This window comes from Elephas maximus, chromosome 24 (genome assembly GCF_024166365.1).
Source record: "Elephas maximus indicus isolate mEleMax1 chromosome 24, mEleMax1 primary haplotype, whole genome shotgun sequence".
NCBI lineage: Eukaryota > Metazoa > Chordata > Mammalia > Proboscidea > Elephantidae > Elephas > Elephas maximus.
The window spans coordinates 16,808,228-16,826,415 of NC_064842.1; the positions used below are offsets into that span (position 1 = coordinate 16,808,228).

An 18,188-nucleotide genomic window follows, 5' to 3' on the forward strand; every position below is an offset into this window, starting at 1 on the left:
CTAAATGTTAATTAATTTTCAATGTTTGTGAATGATAAGGTTTTACTCTTTGCACTTTGACATGTCTGACTTACAATAATTACAAGACTACACAGGAATGTAAAAAATGCTCATAACATTTTAAATGAAAAGGCAGATTACTAAATGGAATGTATACGTGACTGCAATTATACAGACAAAATCTGGAAGGGAACATTTAAAATAAAAATAGTTGTACTGTCATGTTGAGATTATGGGTAACTTTCATGTTTAATATTTCCACATTTTTTTAAATGTAGCTTTTCATTTATCTTTTAATGAAAAGCAGAGCTTTGAAAATACCAACTTTTTTTTCTACTTTAATTTTTAATCTTGTGGTTTAAAAATATGAATACAAGATATCTATTAGTTATATAAACATAACTTTTAAAATTAATCTAGCAGTTGATTTTTGGCTTCTATATCTGCAGATTTGTTGAGAAGGAATCCAGTCTTCTTCAAGCTAGTCCCCAAAGGAAAGTTATGTGGCAATGGCAAATGCATTCTTTCAGTATCCCTCTTGGGAAAAATACCTAATTTAAACCAAACCAGAAAGAGACAGTGAAAATATGCAGTGAGGTGGACTAAGTGTTAAGCACAGAGAGAAGCAAAACCTAAACTACAAGATATAGCAAAAATAGAGAAGTAAAAATTGTATAGAAGCAGCAGAAATACAGAAGAGGTTCAAATGGAATCAGAGATCCAGGTCCTTCCTTATCTCTCCAGGAATACATATTTCCTTGTAATCATTTGCCATTAAATGTCTGCCTACCATATGAATTTGTTCTCAACATTCTACTTATACTCTATTGTACCTTTCAACTTAGTAAGAAAATGTTTTGTTTATAAACTCAGGAGTCAGGCTTTTATCTTTATCCTTCAGGCATCATCAGACTACAAGGAGCCTTCACTATGTATAGCAGACCTAAGTTAAGTCTCTTCCTTACGGATGCATTAGATCTCAACACAATTTTAATCAAAAGAACATTTAAAAAAAAAATCCTCTCTAAAAACATATTTTAAACTCAGCAGGACCATGAAGTAATAATGATATTAAAACAAAAGTAGAATATAAGATTTGATCTACGTTCAATCTGATTATTTCCCAATACAATTTTTATCAAACTATAAATTTTTTACTGGGTAATTCGCTTAGTAACTCTACATAAAGAGGCCTTATACAATTTAATATTATTATTTTCATCACAAGGTGAAACTCTTGATTTAACAAAATTTTAAAACTGTCTTGTAGATAAAAATTATATTTAATTTTATAGCCATTAGTTCAAATACACAAAATAATTATGTGAACTAGTTGGATAAAGTTGAAATATTGTCAGTTTTATTTTAGTGGAAATAACTAAGAGCTACTTTTCAAAGTATATACACTTAATGGTTTTAAAAAATCCATTTATAATACTTATTATTCAGCCACTTTCCATAATTCTTATGTATATTAGCTTCATAAATCTTTACAAAATGAACTATTAGTGTTCTTTCTAAAGTAGTTTTCAGCCAAACAAGAAAAGTAATTTCTTAAGTTGTTAGAAAACAAAATAAGTCACAGGAAAGTAATGAGGGAAATAGATATACAGAACACAATGGAAAATAGTGTTTTTTGCAGAATATGGGAACTATTTTATAACTAGTCATGGTCCTTCAAGCTATTAATGGAATAACTAATAATTAAACATAATACTTTTATTGGAGGAAAATTCTGAAAATCATTATAAAACACAATTATCCAACTCTGCTTATTTAACTGTAAATAGAATCATTAAAACTTCTGGTTAATACTAGGATTTTTACAGCTGTACGTTAAGAATTGGCACAAGAAATGCACAACAATGGCAGCTTGAAAAATCTGATACTAAATGGAAAAAAATTCCATTAAGTATTTGAAAATTTGTTCATAAATCTGGCTAATTCTAAATTCCATCTCCTTTTAATTCAAGCTATAGAGTTTAGGTAGAGTTGGTTTCTTTGGATTCTCAAATACCAATTGTCAAAAAATCAATGGTATCGTTTCTAGCTATTAGCAGTTCTCCATGGTGAGTATGTATCCCAGATGCCATAATTTCACCAAGTTTGCTTGCTCTTGCCAAGGGCCAGCCATTTGAATTCTGAAGTTTTGCTGAACTTAGCAAGCCATGAGAGAATAAGTGGTGAGCATGAGAGAAAAGAGTCAAAAAGAGAATAGATGAAAAGTAAAATAAAGAATAGAGGTCCCACAAAATAAAAAATGGGACAAAGAATAAGATAAGCAAAGCTCTCTCTCCAGAAGACTTCTGTCACAGATTGGTATAACAAAAAATTTCCTGTGCCATACAAGTAATCTTAGTAAGGAGAATTATTAAACCAAAAATGCATACCAAATATAAAATTATACCCATAATTCCTATCACAGCATATGGTCAATTTATATAAATGAGATCGAATTACTCACCTTATCAAGTTCACTTGTTAGCTTTTTATTTTCTTCAGTTAATAACACTTTTTCTCGTTCATACTGCTGCTTGAACTCATTTTCAAATTCTTCCCTTTCGCTTTGACTAACAAAATTCAAAACATAAAAGGAAAATAAATAATTGAATTAAAGTCAACTGAACACTTGAAAGAAACCATTTTTGCAAAAGCTATCATGTTAATAGATAGGGACCCTGATGGTGCAAGAGTTAAGTGCTCGGCTGATAACTGAAAGGTCGGCAGTTTGAATCCTCCCAGCAACTCTGCACAAGAAAGACCTGGCAATCTGCTTCCATAAAGATTACAGCCAAGAAAACACTATGGGGCAGTTCTACTCTGTCACATGCGTTCCGACCAATCAGAATTGACTCGACAGAACCCAACAAAAACAATAGATACATATTAAATTGAACTCCCGGAGCATTAGGCACATAGAATACAGAATAATAGGGGGCTAGCTGGAAACCCTGGTGGCGTAGTGGTTAAGTGCTACGGCTGATAACCAAAGGGTCGGCCGTTCAAATCCGCCAGGCGCTCTTTGGAAACTCTATGCGGCAGTTCCACTCTGTCCTATAGGGTCGCTATGAGTCGGAATCGACTTGACGGCACTGGGTTTGTTTTTTTTTTTTTGGTTTAGCCAGCATTATGCAATGACAGGCCTGATGGAAACACTTTCCACGATGTTTGTGTATGCTACTGCTGCTTTGTTCATTCTTCGATTTATTGAATGCCTATTATATGCCAAGGAATTGTTCTAGGCCCTAAGGACAGGCTCTGCTCTCATGGAACATACATTCCAGTGGATGAAGACAAGCAAAGAAAGTGAGTAAATGGACAAATTTCTGATGATAAGTTCTAAAAAGAAAGTGAAATATGGCACTGTCATAGATATAATCTGGGAGAAGGTGGCTACATTATATACTCAGAGAAGGTTTCCTCAAAGTTAATGAAATAAGCTACTAAAATGAAAATAATAATTGCCATCTGCTTCATGTTCATTATGTCTTATCTAAAGACAAATTAATCTGAGACCAAGTTAGGTACTTTTCTTTATATATTTGCAGCACAATATTCTTAAAAAATACGAAGTTTTAGGCCCTTATTTAAGATTGGGCTAGACTCACTTCCTATTATCTTAATTAAGAAAGGTTACTATTCCAAACTTTTTGTTCATAATTATAAATTAGTTTATACCTGAATTTAAATGTTTAAAAAATATTTTATTTTGAAAACATTTCAATTTTATAGAAAGTTTGCAAGAATATTATAAAGAATTCCTGTAACCAATTACCCACTGCTGTCAAGTCGATTCTGACTCATAACGACCCTATAGGACAGAGTAGAACTGCCCCATAGAGTTTTCAAGAAGCTTCTGGGGGATCTGAACTGCTGACCTCTTGGTTAGCAGCCATAGCACTTAACCACTACGCCACCAGGGTTTCCTGTATCCAATGAAGATTTCCTAATTGTTAACATTTCACTATATTTGCTCCATCACCCTCTCTCTCTGTGTACCTATTACCAATGGTCTTTTTCTGAACGACTGAGAACAAGCTGCAGATAATATGTCCAATTACTCCTAAATACCCCAATCTGTTTAGGGTCACTATGAGTTGGAATCGACTCCACAGCAACTTTTTTTTTTTTTTGTACTTCTTAGAGTCAAGGACACTCCAACAAAACCAGTATGCAACCCTCGAAATTACAAAAATTGACATCGATAGAACACTACCATACAAATCCATGGACCCAATTCAAGTTTTGCCAACTAGCCCAACAATGTCTTCTTTTCTTTTCTAGTCCAGGATCCAGTCCGGAAACATGAGCCGCATTTAGTAGACATGTCTCTACAATTTTCTTTGGTCTAGAATAGTTCCTCAGTCTTCTTTACCTCTCATGTTCTTGGCAGTTTTAAAGAGTACAGGCCTTTTACTATGCAGGGTGACCACCAATCTGCATCCATCTGATGTTTACTACTAGAATCACACAATACATTCTTGGCTGGAATACCAGAGAAATTATGCTATGTTCTTCTCAGTGCATCACATCAGGAGACACATGATAGTGACCTGTACAACACTGACCAAATCTCTTAGGCTAAGAGATGGATGTGATTGGCAATGAGTGGAGTCCTGAGACACAGTATGGGCACCTTTGGGTAGAAACAGATGAGGCTGCGAACTTGGACACTCATATTCCACTGAACTTTCCTTGCAGCCTCATCCTGGAGTAGTTGCCTCAAAAGGGGGATGCTAATTATCCTCAACACCTCCCCCAGTACCTGTCATTATCTCCAGGTACATAATAAGAGTTAAGATCCCAGCACTGGCCAGATATAGAAGTGAAGGAGAAGTGAAGGAGTTGTAGGATCTTTCTGATTTGTATTAGAGAGAATATAGGCAGCATATAGGAATGAGTTCTAAAGGTTTAGGCTAAGGGGGATTAAATAAAAGATTAGATACTGATAAATTTATCACATGGGTGCATTCACTGGGGATTTGTGATTTCATGTGTTGTGTTTAAATACTGAGATGTAATTTTTCACCGCTAGGCTGGTTAGCTGAAGCTTGGAACCAACAGTGGCCTACAATCTATAGCCCTGAAATGCCAGAACCTACCTGGCATAGAGTAGAGGAAAGAGCCCACTGGCTCAGAGAGATGCGAATGTTGGAGTGGATCTATTATGTGCAACCTGCTCAACCATCCCCTAATCATACTCTCGGGAACACCTGGAAAACACTTTTCACCTAGGCATTAATAAATGTATTAGTGGAAGAGAATACTAGCATGCTTGAAAAGCACTGTGATAGCTGTCCTGTGAGTCTGGAGCTGGTGGTGGAAAATGATTCAATGGAATTGGGTTCCCTGATTTTATTGAAAATAACGGTGTCCAAATGGGTGTGATGGTTGAGGTTGTGTGTCAACTTGGCTGGGGCATGATTCTCAATGGTTTGGCTGTTATGTAATGATGTAATCACCCTCCATTTTGTGATCTGATGTAGTCATCCCCCATTTTGTGAACTGATGTGAGCAGCTAATCAGTTGAAAAGGAGTTTCCTTGGGGGTATGGCCTGCACATAAAATATATGGATGAGAGTTCGCTCTCTCTGGATCCTGCACTGACTCATCATCCTCTGACCTCTGGTTCTTGGGATGTGAGCCAGCGCAGCCTGTTGCCTGACCTGTAGAACTTGGGTTTCACCAGCTCCTGCAACTCTGTGAGCCACCAGCCTTCTGCCTGACCTGAAGATTTTGGGTTTGTCAGCTCCTGCAACCACATGAGTCAGGAGAAGCCTCCAGCCTGATGCCTGATCCATGGATTTAAGACTTGCCAGCTTCCACAACTGCATGAGTCATTTCCTTGAGATAAATCTCTCTCTCTAGTTTTCACTGGTTTTGCTCCTCTAGAGAACCCAGCCTAAGACAGTGGGTGTTGTGCCATCCGTTATCATTCTGAGAAATCACTTATAATTGTTCCAAATCCCAATCTTTCCTCTTAAAACTAAAAATCACACTCATTTTTTACACACTCATTTGTTTTTAATTAATAGATTTGTCTGCTAAATAACACCTACTTTGTTTTTCATTTGAATATATGAGGAAGACATCTGTGACTTGCAAACTTCCTGATTATACTCACCTTATTTGAATATGTATAAAACCCAAAAACCCAGTGCTGTTGAGTCGATTCCGACTCATAGCGACCCTACATATTCTAGAAAATTTGGGAAAAGGAAGACATTAGGGAAAGAGGAGGATATATGGACCACAAAAAGATTCTTTATGCTCAGCTCTAATATGTATAGAAAATTCTCAATTAAATTTTCAACGGTTCTCTCTATACTTTCAGCCCTCCCCTCCCTCTCTTTCTCCCTATCCCCTTCTTTCTTTCTACACATACATACATACCAAATTTAATATTATAAAATTTATTTAAAATTATGGTGGGGGGGCAGGACTGATATATCCTTAAAGATAAACACAGTTCTAACAGACTTATAAAAAACCTCCTAAGGAAGCTAGGGGAAGCAGTTTTTGCAGGCTATGTTGTCATATAGCCAAAGAGGCTTATATTTATAGCAGTTTGATGGAGGATATAAAAGCAAATGAAATTCAGTGTGGATCAGGGTGGGGTAATTTTATATATGATTGCTTTTAAGTCAACAGAGAGGATAATTAATGGATGATTCTAAAAGTGCAATCTGAAAAATCCTTTACACCATTACGTTATTGAAGAAACTAATTAAATTCAAGAAAACTAAACCATTCTCTTTCCAAGCAAATGTGTCACTTTGCTTATTATCTATAGTCAACAGGTGAAATTTAGCTATGTTTAAGAATCTTCCCTGATACAGACCCAAGTTTAAAAACAAATAACAACAACAAAAAAAAATTAAAAAGAAGCCTTCTTTCAGAAAAAATATATGCATGAACTCTCTTGGATGCTATAAAAATTGAGCAAAATTTCTATGTTAAACCATTCTTGCTTTTTCCTATTAGCATTAAATAAGCTTAAATCTCTCCCATTTTAAAACGAAAACAAAGTCTCCCCTAAACCCTATGTTCCACTTCATTTGCCACTTTTCTTTACCTCCCATTCACTGATAAGTATCTTGTAATCTGGAGGAGTTTGCTGTCTCCACTTCCTCATTGCTACATTGTTCCTCACCACCCCAATATCTGGCTTTTCCCTCCACCACTGCAACAAAAACTGCTCTCACAAAAATCACAACTGATCCACTTCTTATTACATCCAGTCTGCTGGCTACCTTTGACAATGTAGTCCATTCCCTCCCTTTTGAAATGCTATCTTTCCTTGGCTTCGGTGACACTACACTCTCCTGATTTTCAGCCAACGTCTCTGACTTCTTCTCAGCTGCCTTGTGAACTCTTCTTCTATCCTTCTCTTGCACGTCAATGCTCCTCGGTGTTCTGCCTCATCTGCTCATCTCTTCTCTACACACTCTAAGGCATCTCATCTACTACACTAACTGGTTTCAGTTGTTAGCTTTTATGCTGATGACCTTTGAATCTACATCCGAAACTCTGCTGGGCTTCAAACTGTGACTTGATACCTCCACAAGGATGTCTCAAATTCAACATGTCCAACTCAACAGGAGAGCTCAACATGTGAACAAATCCCCACCATTCTATCTACTTTCATCTGTATGTAGGCTGTGCCCAAACACTCTACTTTCTCATCTGTACTATATGTAAAAAATGTAGGATTGGAGAAAGCACCTGTGTAAGTACATTGCTCCAGCAATTCTCTCCACTTTTTCCTGGATTATCTATTGGATGATTCTAACCAATTACAAGCATGTTGCTCTTTCTCCCGTTAAAAAAAAAAAAAAGGCAAAAAGAAGCTCCTTTTACCATTAATTTCTCCTCTAACTACTACCCCATGTCGCTGCTTGCCTTTACAATAAACCACTCCAAATAGTAGTAGTTTTGTCTATGCTGTCTGTCTGCAATTGCTCTTCTACAATTTTCCCTTGATCCTACTCTAGGGTGTTTGATCCAACTCTTCCACTGAAATTTCTCTTCTCAAGGTCACCATGACACTCATATCACTAAACTCTGTGGCCGGTATTTAGTCCTCATCTTAGTTGATTCAGACTTCATCTTATTTGACATATCAGATTTGATATACCTTCTTCACTTGGCTTTCAAAACACCGTATTTATCTGGTTTTCCTCCTTACTGTTCTTGCTGCTCCTTCTCTATCTGCTTTGCTAGTTATTCCAAACTGCCCAACTTCTAAGGACTGGACCTCTTTGCTACCTATACACATTCATTAAGTGATATACTCTCACAGCTTTACATATCAGGTCAGAGGTAAATATTCCCAGGGTTTTATTTCCAGCCCCTAAAAATCTAGGCTTGTCTAAAAGAACTGCCTACTTGATATCTCCAATCAGATGTGTAATGTTGTTGTTAGGTACCGTCAAGCCAGTTCCAACTCATAGTGACCCTGTGTACAACAGAATGAAACACTGCCCGGTCCCTATGCCATCCTCATGATCGTTATGCTTAAGCGAACTGTTGCAGCCACTACGCCAATCCGTCTTGGTGAGGGTCTTCCTCTTTTTTGATGACCCTCTACTTTACTAAGCATGATGTCCTTCTTCAGGGACTGATCCCTCCTGATAACATGTACAGTATGTACAAGATGAATGTCTCAGTTATCTAGTGCTGCTATAACAGAAATACCACAAGTGGATGGCTTTAACAAAGAGAAATTTATTTCCTCATAGTACCGTAGGATAGAAGTCCAAATTCAGGGCGTCAGCTCCAGGGGATGGCTTTCTCTCTCTGTCTGCTCTGGAGGAAGATTCCTTGTCCTCAAAATTCCCCTGGTGGAGGAGCTTCTCAGGCACAGGGACCTCAGGTCCAAAGGACACGCTCTGCTCCCAGTGCTGCTTTCTTGCTGGTATGAGGTCCCCAACTCTCTGCTTGCTTCCCTTTCATCTCTTATGAGATAAAAAGGTGGTGCAGGCCACACCCCAAGGAAACTGTCTTTACATTGGATCATGGAGGTGATCTGAGTAAGGGTGGTGTTACAATCGCACCCTAATCCTCTTAACATAAAATTACAATCACAAAATACTGGGAATCATGGCCTAACAAAGCTAATACACACATTTTGGGGGGGACATAATTCAATTCATGACAACGAAGTCTCGCCATCCTCACTTTTAAAAAAAAAATTTTATTGTATTCTAAGTGAAAGTTAACAAATCAAGTCAGTCTCTCACACAAAAACTTACATACACCTTGCTACATGCTCTGAATTGCTCTTCCCCTAATGAGACAGCCCCGCGCTCTACCTCCACTCTTTCTTTTCGTGTCCATTTCGCCAGCTTCTAATCCCCTCTACCCTCTAGGCAGGAGATATCCACATAGTCTCAAGTGTCCCCCGGATGCAAGAAGCTCACTCCTTACCAGCACCCCTCTCCACCCCATTGTCCAGTCCAATCCCTGTCTGAAGAGTTGGGTTTGGGAATGGTTCCTGTCCTGGGCCAACAGAACGTCCGGGGGCTGTGACCACCAGGGTCCTTCTAGTCTCAGTCAGACCATTAAGTCTGGTTTTTTTACGAGAATTTGGGGTCTGCATCCCACTGCTCTCCTGCTTCCTCAGGGGTTCTCTGTTGTGTTCCCTGTCAGGGCAGTCATCGGTTGTAGCCAGGCACCATCTAGTTCTTCTGGTCTCAGGCTGATGTAGTCTCTGGTTTATATGCCCCCTTCTGTCTCCTGGGCTCGTAATTACCTTGTGTCTTTGGTGTTCTTCATTCTCCTTTGGTGCAAGTGGGTTGAGACCAATTGATGCATCTTAGACGGTTACCTGCTAGCGTTTAAGACCCCAGATGCCACTCTCCAAAGTGGGATGCAGAATGTTTTCTTAATAGATTTTATTATGCCAACTGACTTAGATGTCCCCTGAAACCACGGTCCCCAAAACCCTGCCCCTGCTACGCTGGCCTTCGAAGCATTCAGTTCATTCAGGAAACTTCTTTGCTTTTGGTTTAGTCCTGTTGTGCTGACCTTGCCTGTATTGGGTGTTGCCTTTCCCTTCACCTAAAGTAGTTCTTATCTACTATCTAGCGAATACCCCTTTCCCACTCTCCTTCCCTCCTCACTCTCGTAACCGTTAAAGAATATTTTCTTCTCTGTTTGAACTATTTCTCTAGTTCTTATAATAGTGGTCTTATACAATATTTTTCCTTTTGCAACTGACTGATTTCACTCAGCATAATGCCTTCCAGGTTCCTCCATGTTATAAAATATTTCACAGGTTCATCACTGTTCTTTATTGATGCGTAGTATTCCATTGTGTGAATATGCCATCATTTATTTACCCATTCATCCACTGATGGGCACCTTGGTTGCTTCCATCTTTTTGCTATTGTAAACAGTGCTGCAATGAACATGGGTGTGTATATATCTGTTCGTGTAAAGGCTCTTATTTCTCTAGGATATATTCCAAGGAGTGGGATTTCTGGATCCTATGGTAGTTCTATTTCTAGCTTTTTAAGAAAGCGCCAAATCAATTTCCAAAGTGGTTGTACCATTTTACATTCCCACCAGCACTGTATAAGTGTCCCAATCTCTCCACGGGCTCTCCAACATTTATTGTTTTGTGTTTTTTGGATTAATGGCAGACTTGTTGGAGTGAGATGGAATCTCATTGTCGTTTTGATTTCCTTTTCTCTAATGGCTTATGATCACGAGCATTTCTTCATGTATCTGTTACCTACCTGAACGTCTTCTTTAGTGAAGTGTCTGTTCATATCTTTTGCCCATCTTTTAATTGGGTTATTTGTCTTTTTGCAGTTGAGTTTTTGCAGTATCATGTAGATTTTAGAGATCAGGCACTGATCAGAAATGTCATAGCTAAAAACTTTTTCCCAGTCTGTAGGTAATCTTTTTACTCTTTTGGTGATGTCTTTGGATGAGCATAGGTGTTTGGTTTTTAGGAGCTCCCAGTTATCTAGTTTTTCTTCTGCATTCTTAATAATGTTTTATATACTGTTTATGCCATGTTTTAGGGCTCCTAACATTGTCCCTATTTTTTCTTCCATGATCTCTGATCCATTTTGAGCTCGTTTTTGTGCATGTGTGCATGGTCTTGTTTCATCTTTTTGCAGATGGATATCCGGTTATGCCAGCACCATTTGTTAAAAAGACTGTCTTTTCCCCATTTAACTGCTTTGGGGCCTTTGTCAAATATCAACTGCTCATATGTGGATGGATTTATGCCTGGATTCTCAATTCTGTCCCATTGGTCTATGTATCTGTTGTTGTACCAGTACCAGGCTGTTCTGACTACTCTGGTGGTATAATAGGTTCTAAAACCAGGTAGAGTGAGGCCTCCCACTTTGTTCTTCTTTTTCAGTAATGCTTTACTTATCCAGGGCCTTTTGCCCTTCCATATGAAGTTGGTGATTTGTTTCTCCATCTCATTAAAAAATGTCATTGGAATTTGGATTGGAATTGTATTACATCTACAGATCGCTTTTGGTAGAATGGACATTTTTATAATGTTAAGTGTTCCTATCCATGAGCAAGGCATGTTTTTCCACTTACGTAGGTCTCTTTTGGTTTCTTCAAGAAGTGTTTTGTAGTTTTCTTTGTGTAAGTCTATTACATCTCCGGTAAGATTTATTCCTAAGTATTTTATCTTCTTGGGGGCTTCTGTAAATGATATTGATTTGGTGGTTTCCTCTTCAATGTTCTTTTTGTTGGTGTAGAGGAATCCAACTGATTTTTGTATGTTTATGCCATCATCACTTCTAATGAGCATTCTGGCTGTACTTCTTTGAAGACAGATTTGTTTGTTCTTCTGGCAATCCATAGTATATTCAATATTCTTCACCAACAGCACAATTCAAAGGAATCAATTCATCTTTGCTCTTCCTTATTCATTGCCAAGCTTTCACATGCATATGAGGCGACTGAAAACACCATGGCTTGGGTTGAGCGACCTTAGTCCTTAAAGTGACATCTTTGTTTTTCAATACTTTTAAAGAGATCTTTTGCAGCAGTTGTGCCCAATGCAACACATCGTTTGATTTCCCGACTGCTGCTTCCAAGGACATTGACTGTGGATCCAAGTAAAATGAAATCCTTGACAACTTCAGTATTTTCTCTGTTTATTATCACGTTGCTTATTAATATAATTGTGAGGGTTTTTGTTTTTTTATGTTGAGGTGTAATTCATACTGAACACTGTGATCTTTGACCTTTATCAGTAAGTGCTTCAAGTCCTCTTCACTTTCAGCAGGCAAGGTTATGTCATGTCCATATCGCAGGTCGTTAATCAGTCTTCCTCCAATCCTGATGCCACGTTCTTCTTCATACAGTCCAGCTTCTTGGATTATTTGCTCAGCATACAGACTGAATAAGTATGGTGAAAGGATACAACCCTGACACACACCTTTCCTGATTTTAAACCACAAAATATCCCCTTGTTCTGTTTGAACAACTGCTTCTTGATCTATGTACAGGTTCTTCATGAGCACAATCAAGTGTTCCCCTTCTTCGTAATGTTATCCATAATTTGTTGTGATCCACATAGTTGAATACCTTAGCATAGTCAATAAAACACAGGTAAACATCTTTGTGGTTTTCCCCGCTCTCATCCACGATCTATCTGACATCAGCAGTGATAACCCTTGTCCCATGTCCTCTTCTGAATCCAGCTTGAATTTCTGGCACTTCCCTGTCGACGTACTGCTGCAGCCACTTTTGAATGATCTTCAGCAAAATTTTACTTGTTTGTGATATTAATGATATTTTTCAATAATTTCGGCAATCTGTTAAATCACCTTTCTTTGGAACGGGTACAAATATGGATCTCATCTAGCTCGCTGGCCAGGAAGCTATCTTCAAAATTTTTTTGCATAGACAAGTGAGCACTTCTAGTGCTACATGCAATCGTTGAAACATCTCAACTGGTATTCCGTCAACTCCTGGAGCCTTGTTTTTCACCAATGCTTTCAGTGCAGTTTGGACCTCTTCCTTCAGTACCATTGGTTCTTGATCATATGCTACCTCCTGAAATAACTGAACATTGACCAATTCTTTTTGGTACAGTGACTCTGTGTACTCCTATCTTCTTTTGATGCTTCCTGTATCATTTAATATTTTCCCTGTAGAATTCTTCAATATTGCCAACTTGAGGCTTGAATTTTTTCTTCAGTTCTTCCAGCTTGAGAAATGCTGTGTGTGTTCTTCCCATTTGGTTTTCTATATGCAGGTCCTTGCGTACTTCATTATAATACTTGTCTTCTTGAGCTGCTCTTTGAAATCTTCTGTTTGGCCCTTTTACTTCATCGTTTCTTCCTTTCATTTTAGCTACCTGATGTTCAAGACCAAGTTTCAGATTCTCCTCTGACATCCATTTTGGTCTTTTCTTTCTTTCCTTTTTTTTTTTTATTAACTTTTATTAAGCTTCAAGTGAACGTTTACAAATCCAATCAGTCTGTCACATATAAGTTTACATATATCTCACTCCCTACTCCCACTTGCTCTCCCCCTCTTGAGTCAGCCCTTTCAGTCTCTCCTTTCGTGACAATTTTGCCAGCTTCCCTCTCTCTCTATCCTCCCATCCCCCCTCCAGACAAGAGTTGCCAACACAATCTCAAGTGTCCACCTGATATAATTAGCTCACTCTTCATCAGCGTCTCTCTCCCACCCGCTGATCAGTCCCTTTCATGCCTGATGAGTTGTCTTCGGGGATGGTTCCTGTCCTGTGCCAACAGAAGGTCTGGGGACCATGGCCGCCGAGATTCGTCTAGTCTCAGTCAGACCATTAAGTTTGGTCTTTTTATGAGAATTTGGGGTCTGTTTATCCCACTGATCTCCTGCTCCCTCAGGGGTCCTCTGCTGTGCTCCCTGTCAGGGCAGTCATCGATTGTGGCCGGGCACCAACCAGTTCTTCTGGTCTCAGGATGATGTAGGTCTCTGGTTCATGTGGCCCTTTCTGTCTCTTGGGCTCTTAGTTGTCGTGTGGCCTTGATGTTCTTCATTTTCCTTTGCTCCAGGTGGGTTGAGACCAATTGATGCATCTTAGATGGCCGCTTGTTAGCATTTAAGACCCCAGACGCCACATTTCAAAGTGGGATGCAGAATGATTTCATAATAGAATTATATTGCCAATTGACTTAGACGTCCCCGCAAACCATGTTCCCCAGACCCCCGCACTTGCTCTGCTGACCTTTGAAGCATTCATTTTATCCCGGAAACTTCTCTGCTTTTGGTCCAGTCCAATTGAGCTGACCTTCCATGTATTGAGTGTTGTTTTTCCCTTCACCTAAAGCAGTTCTTATCTACTGATTAATCAATAAAAAACCCTCTCCCACCCTCCCTCCCTCCCCCCCTTGTAACCACAAAAGTATGTGTTCTTCTCAGGTTTACTATTTCTCAAGATCTTATAATAGTGGTCTTATACAATATTTGTCCTTTTGCCTCTGACTCATTTCGCTCAGCATAATGCCTTCCAGGTTCCTCCATGTTATGAAATGTTTCACAGATCAGTCACTGTTCTTTATCGATGCGTAGTATTCCATTGTGTGAATATACCACAATTTATTTACCCATTCATCCGCTGATGGACACCTTGGTTGCTTCCAGCTTTTTGCTATTGTAAACAGAGCTGCAATAAACATGGGTGTGCATATATCTGTTTGTATGAAGGCTCTTGTATCTCTAGGGTATATTCCCAGGAGTGGGATTTCTGGGTAAGATAACGCCAGATAGATTTCCAAAGTGGTTGTACCATTTTACATTCCCACCAGCAGTGTATAAGAGTTCCAATCTCTCCGCAGCCTCTCCAACATTTATTATTTTGTGTTTTTTGGATTAATGCCAGCCTTGCTGGTGTGAGATGGAATCTCATCGTAGTTTTAATTTGCATTTCTCTAATGGCTAATGATCGAGAGCATTTTCTCATGTATCTGTTGGCTGCCTGAATATCTTCTTTAGTGAAATGTGTGTTCATATCCTTTGCCCACTTCTTGATTGGGTTGTTTGTCTTTTTGTGGTTGAGTTTTGACAGAATCATGTAGATTTTAGAAATCAGGTGCTGGTCGGAGATGTCATAGCTGAAAATTCTTTCCCAGTCTGTAGGTGGTCTTTTTACTCTTTTGGTGAAGTCTTTAGATGAGCATAGGTGTTTGATTTTTAGGAGCTCCCAGTTATCGGGTTTCTCTTCATCATTTTTGGTAATGTTTTGTATTCTGTTTATGCCTTGTATTAGGGCTCCTAGGGTTCTTCCAATTTTTTCTTCCATGATCTTTATCGTTTTAGTCTTTATGTTTAGGTCTTTGATCCACTTGGAGCTAGTTTTTGTGCATGGTGTAAGGTATGGGTCCTGTTTCATTTTTTTGCAAATGGATATCCAGTTATGCCAGCACCATTTGTTAAAAAGGCTGTCTTTTCCCCAATTAATTGACACTAGTCCTTTGTCAAATATCAGCTGCTCATACGTGGATGGATCTATGTCTGGGTTCTCAATTCTGTTCCATTGGTCTATGTGCCTGTTGTTGTACCAGTACCAGGCTGTTTTGACTACTGTGGCTGTATAATAGGTTCTGAAATCAGGTAGAGTGAGGCCTCCCACTTTCTTCTTCTTTTTCAGTAGTGCTTTGCTTATCCGGGGATACTTTCCCTTCCATATGAAATTGGTGATTTGTTTCTCTATCCCCTTAAAATATGACATTGGAATTTGGATCGGAAGTGCGTTAAATGTATAGATGGCTTTTGGTAGAATAGACATTTTTACTATGTTAAGTCTTCCTATCCATGAGCAAGGTATGTTTTTCCACTTAAGTATGTCCTTTTGAATTTCTTGTAGTAGAGCTTTGTAGTTTTCTTTGTATAGGTCTTTTACATCCTTGGTTAAGATTTATTCCTAAGTATCTTATCTTCTTGGGGGCTACTGGGAATGGTATTGATTTGCTTATTTCCTCTTCGGTGTTCTTTTTGTTGATGTAGAGGAATCCAAGTGATTTTTGTATGTTTATTTTATAACCTGAGACTCTGCCAAACTCTTCTATTAGTTTCAGTAGTTTTCTGCAGGATTCCTTAGGGTTTTCCATGTATACGATCATGTCATCTGCAAATAGTGATAGCTTTACTTCCTCCTTACCAATCTGGATACCCTTTATTTCTTTGTCTAGCCTAATTGCCCTGGCTAGGACTTCAAGTACGATGTTGAATAAGAGCGGTGATAAAGGGCATCCTTGTCTGGTTCCCGTTCTCAAGGGAAATGCTTTCAGGTTCTCTCCATTTAGAGTGATATTGGCTGATGGCTTTGCATAGATGCCCTTTATTATGTTGAGGAATTTTCCTTCAATTCCTATTTTGGTAAGAGTTTTTATCAAAAATGGGTGTTGGACTTTGTCAAATGCCTTTTCTGCATCAATTGATAAGATCATGTGGTTTTTGTCTTTTGTTTTATTTATGTGATGGATTACATTAATGGTTTTTCTGATATTAAACCAGCCTTGCATACCTGGTATAAATCCCACTTGATCAGGGTGAATTATTTTTTTGATGTGTTGTTGGATTCTATTGGCTAGAATTTTGTTGAGGATTTTTGCATCTATGTTCATGAGGGATATAGGTCTATAATTTTCTTTTTTTGTAATGTCTTTACCTGGTTTTGGTATCAGGGAGATGGTGGCTTCATAGAATGAGTTGGGTAGTATTCCGTCATTTTCTATGCTTTGGAATACCTTCAGAAGTAGTGGTGTTAACTCTTCTCTGAAAGTTTGGTAGAACTCTGCAGTGAAGCCGTCCGGGCCAGGGCTTGTTTTTGTTGGGAGTTTGATTACCGTTTCAATCTCTTTTTTTGTTATGGGTCTATTTAGTTGTTCTACTTCTGAATGTGTTAGTTTAGGTAGGTAGTGTTTTTCCAGGAATTCATCCATTTCTTCTAGGTTTTCAAATTTGTTAGAGTACAATTTTTCATAATAATCTGAAATGATTCTTTTAATTTCATTTGGCTCTGTTGTGATGTGGTCCTTCTCGTTTCTTATTCGGGTTATTTGTTTCCTTTCCTGTATTTCTTTAGTCAGTCTAGCCAATGGTTTATCAATTTTGTTAATTTTTTCAAAGAACCAGCTTTTGGCTTTGCTAATTCTTCCAATTGTTTTTCTGTTCTCTAATTCATTTAGTTCAGCTCTAATTTTTATTATTTGTTTTCTTCTGGTGCCTGATGGATTCTTTTGTTGCTCACTTTCTATTTGTTCAAGTTGTAGAGACAGTTCTCTGATTTTGGCTCTTTCTTCTTTTTGTATGTGTGCATTTATTGATATAAATTGGCCTCTGAGCACTGCTTTTGCTGTGTCCCAGAGGTTTTGATAGGAAGTATTTTCATTCTCGTTGCTTCCTATGAATTTCCTTATTCCCTCCTTGATGTCTTCTATAACCCAGTCTTTTTTCAGGAGGGTATTGTTCATTTTCCAAGTACTTGATTTCTTTTCCCTAGTTTTTCTGTTATTGATCTCTAGTTTTATTGCCTTGTGGTCTGAGAAGATGCTTTGTAATATTTCGATGTTTTGGACTCTGCAAAGGTTTGTTTTATGACCTAATATGTGGTCTATTCTAGAGAATGTTCCATGTGTGCTAGAAAAAAAAGTATATTTTGCAGCAGTTGGGTGGAGAGTTCTGTATAAGTCAATGAGGTCAAGTTGGTTGATTGTTGTAATTAGATCTTCCGTGTCTCTATTGAGCTTCTTACTGGATGTCCTGTTCTTCTCCGAAAGTGGTGTATTGAAGTCGCCTACTATACTTGTGGAGGTATCTATCTCACTTTTCAATTCTGTTAAAATTTGATTTATGTATCTTGCAGCCCTGTCATTGGGTGCATAAATATTTAATATGGTTATGTCTTCCTGATCAATTGTCCCTTTTATCATTATATAGAGTCCTTCTTTATCCTTTGTGGTGGATTTAAGTCTAAAGTCTATTTTGTCAGAAATTAATATTGCTACTCCTCTTCTTTTTTGCTTATTGTTTGCTTGATATATTTTTTTCCATCCTTTGAGTTTTAGTTTGTTTGTGTCTCTAAGTCTAAGGTGTGTCTCTTGTAGGCAGCATATAGATGGATCGTGTTTCTTTATCCAGCCCGAGACTCTCTGTCTCTTTATTGGTGCATTTAGTCCATTTACATTCAGGGTAATTATAGATAAATAAGT

General features: G+C 38.2%; 1 protein-coding gene across 11 annotated transcripts in view; it reads right to left on the bottom strand.

Annotated features, from left to right (window-relative positions):
* The window catches only part of CDC42BPA (CDC42 binding protein kinase alpha), a 345,992-nt gene that overhangs the window by 90,890 nt on the left and 236,914 nt on the right, over positions 1-18,188 (bottom strand). For all 11 annotated transcript variants that reach the window (XM_049868072.1, XM_049868063.1, XM_049868062.1 and 8 more), the window contains one exon: positions 2,465-2,570. In XM_049868072.1, coding sequence (XP_049724029.1) covers positions 2,465-2,570 — 106 coding nt within the window. The remainder of the gene's footprint in view (positions 1-2,464; positions 2,571-18,188) is intronic.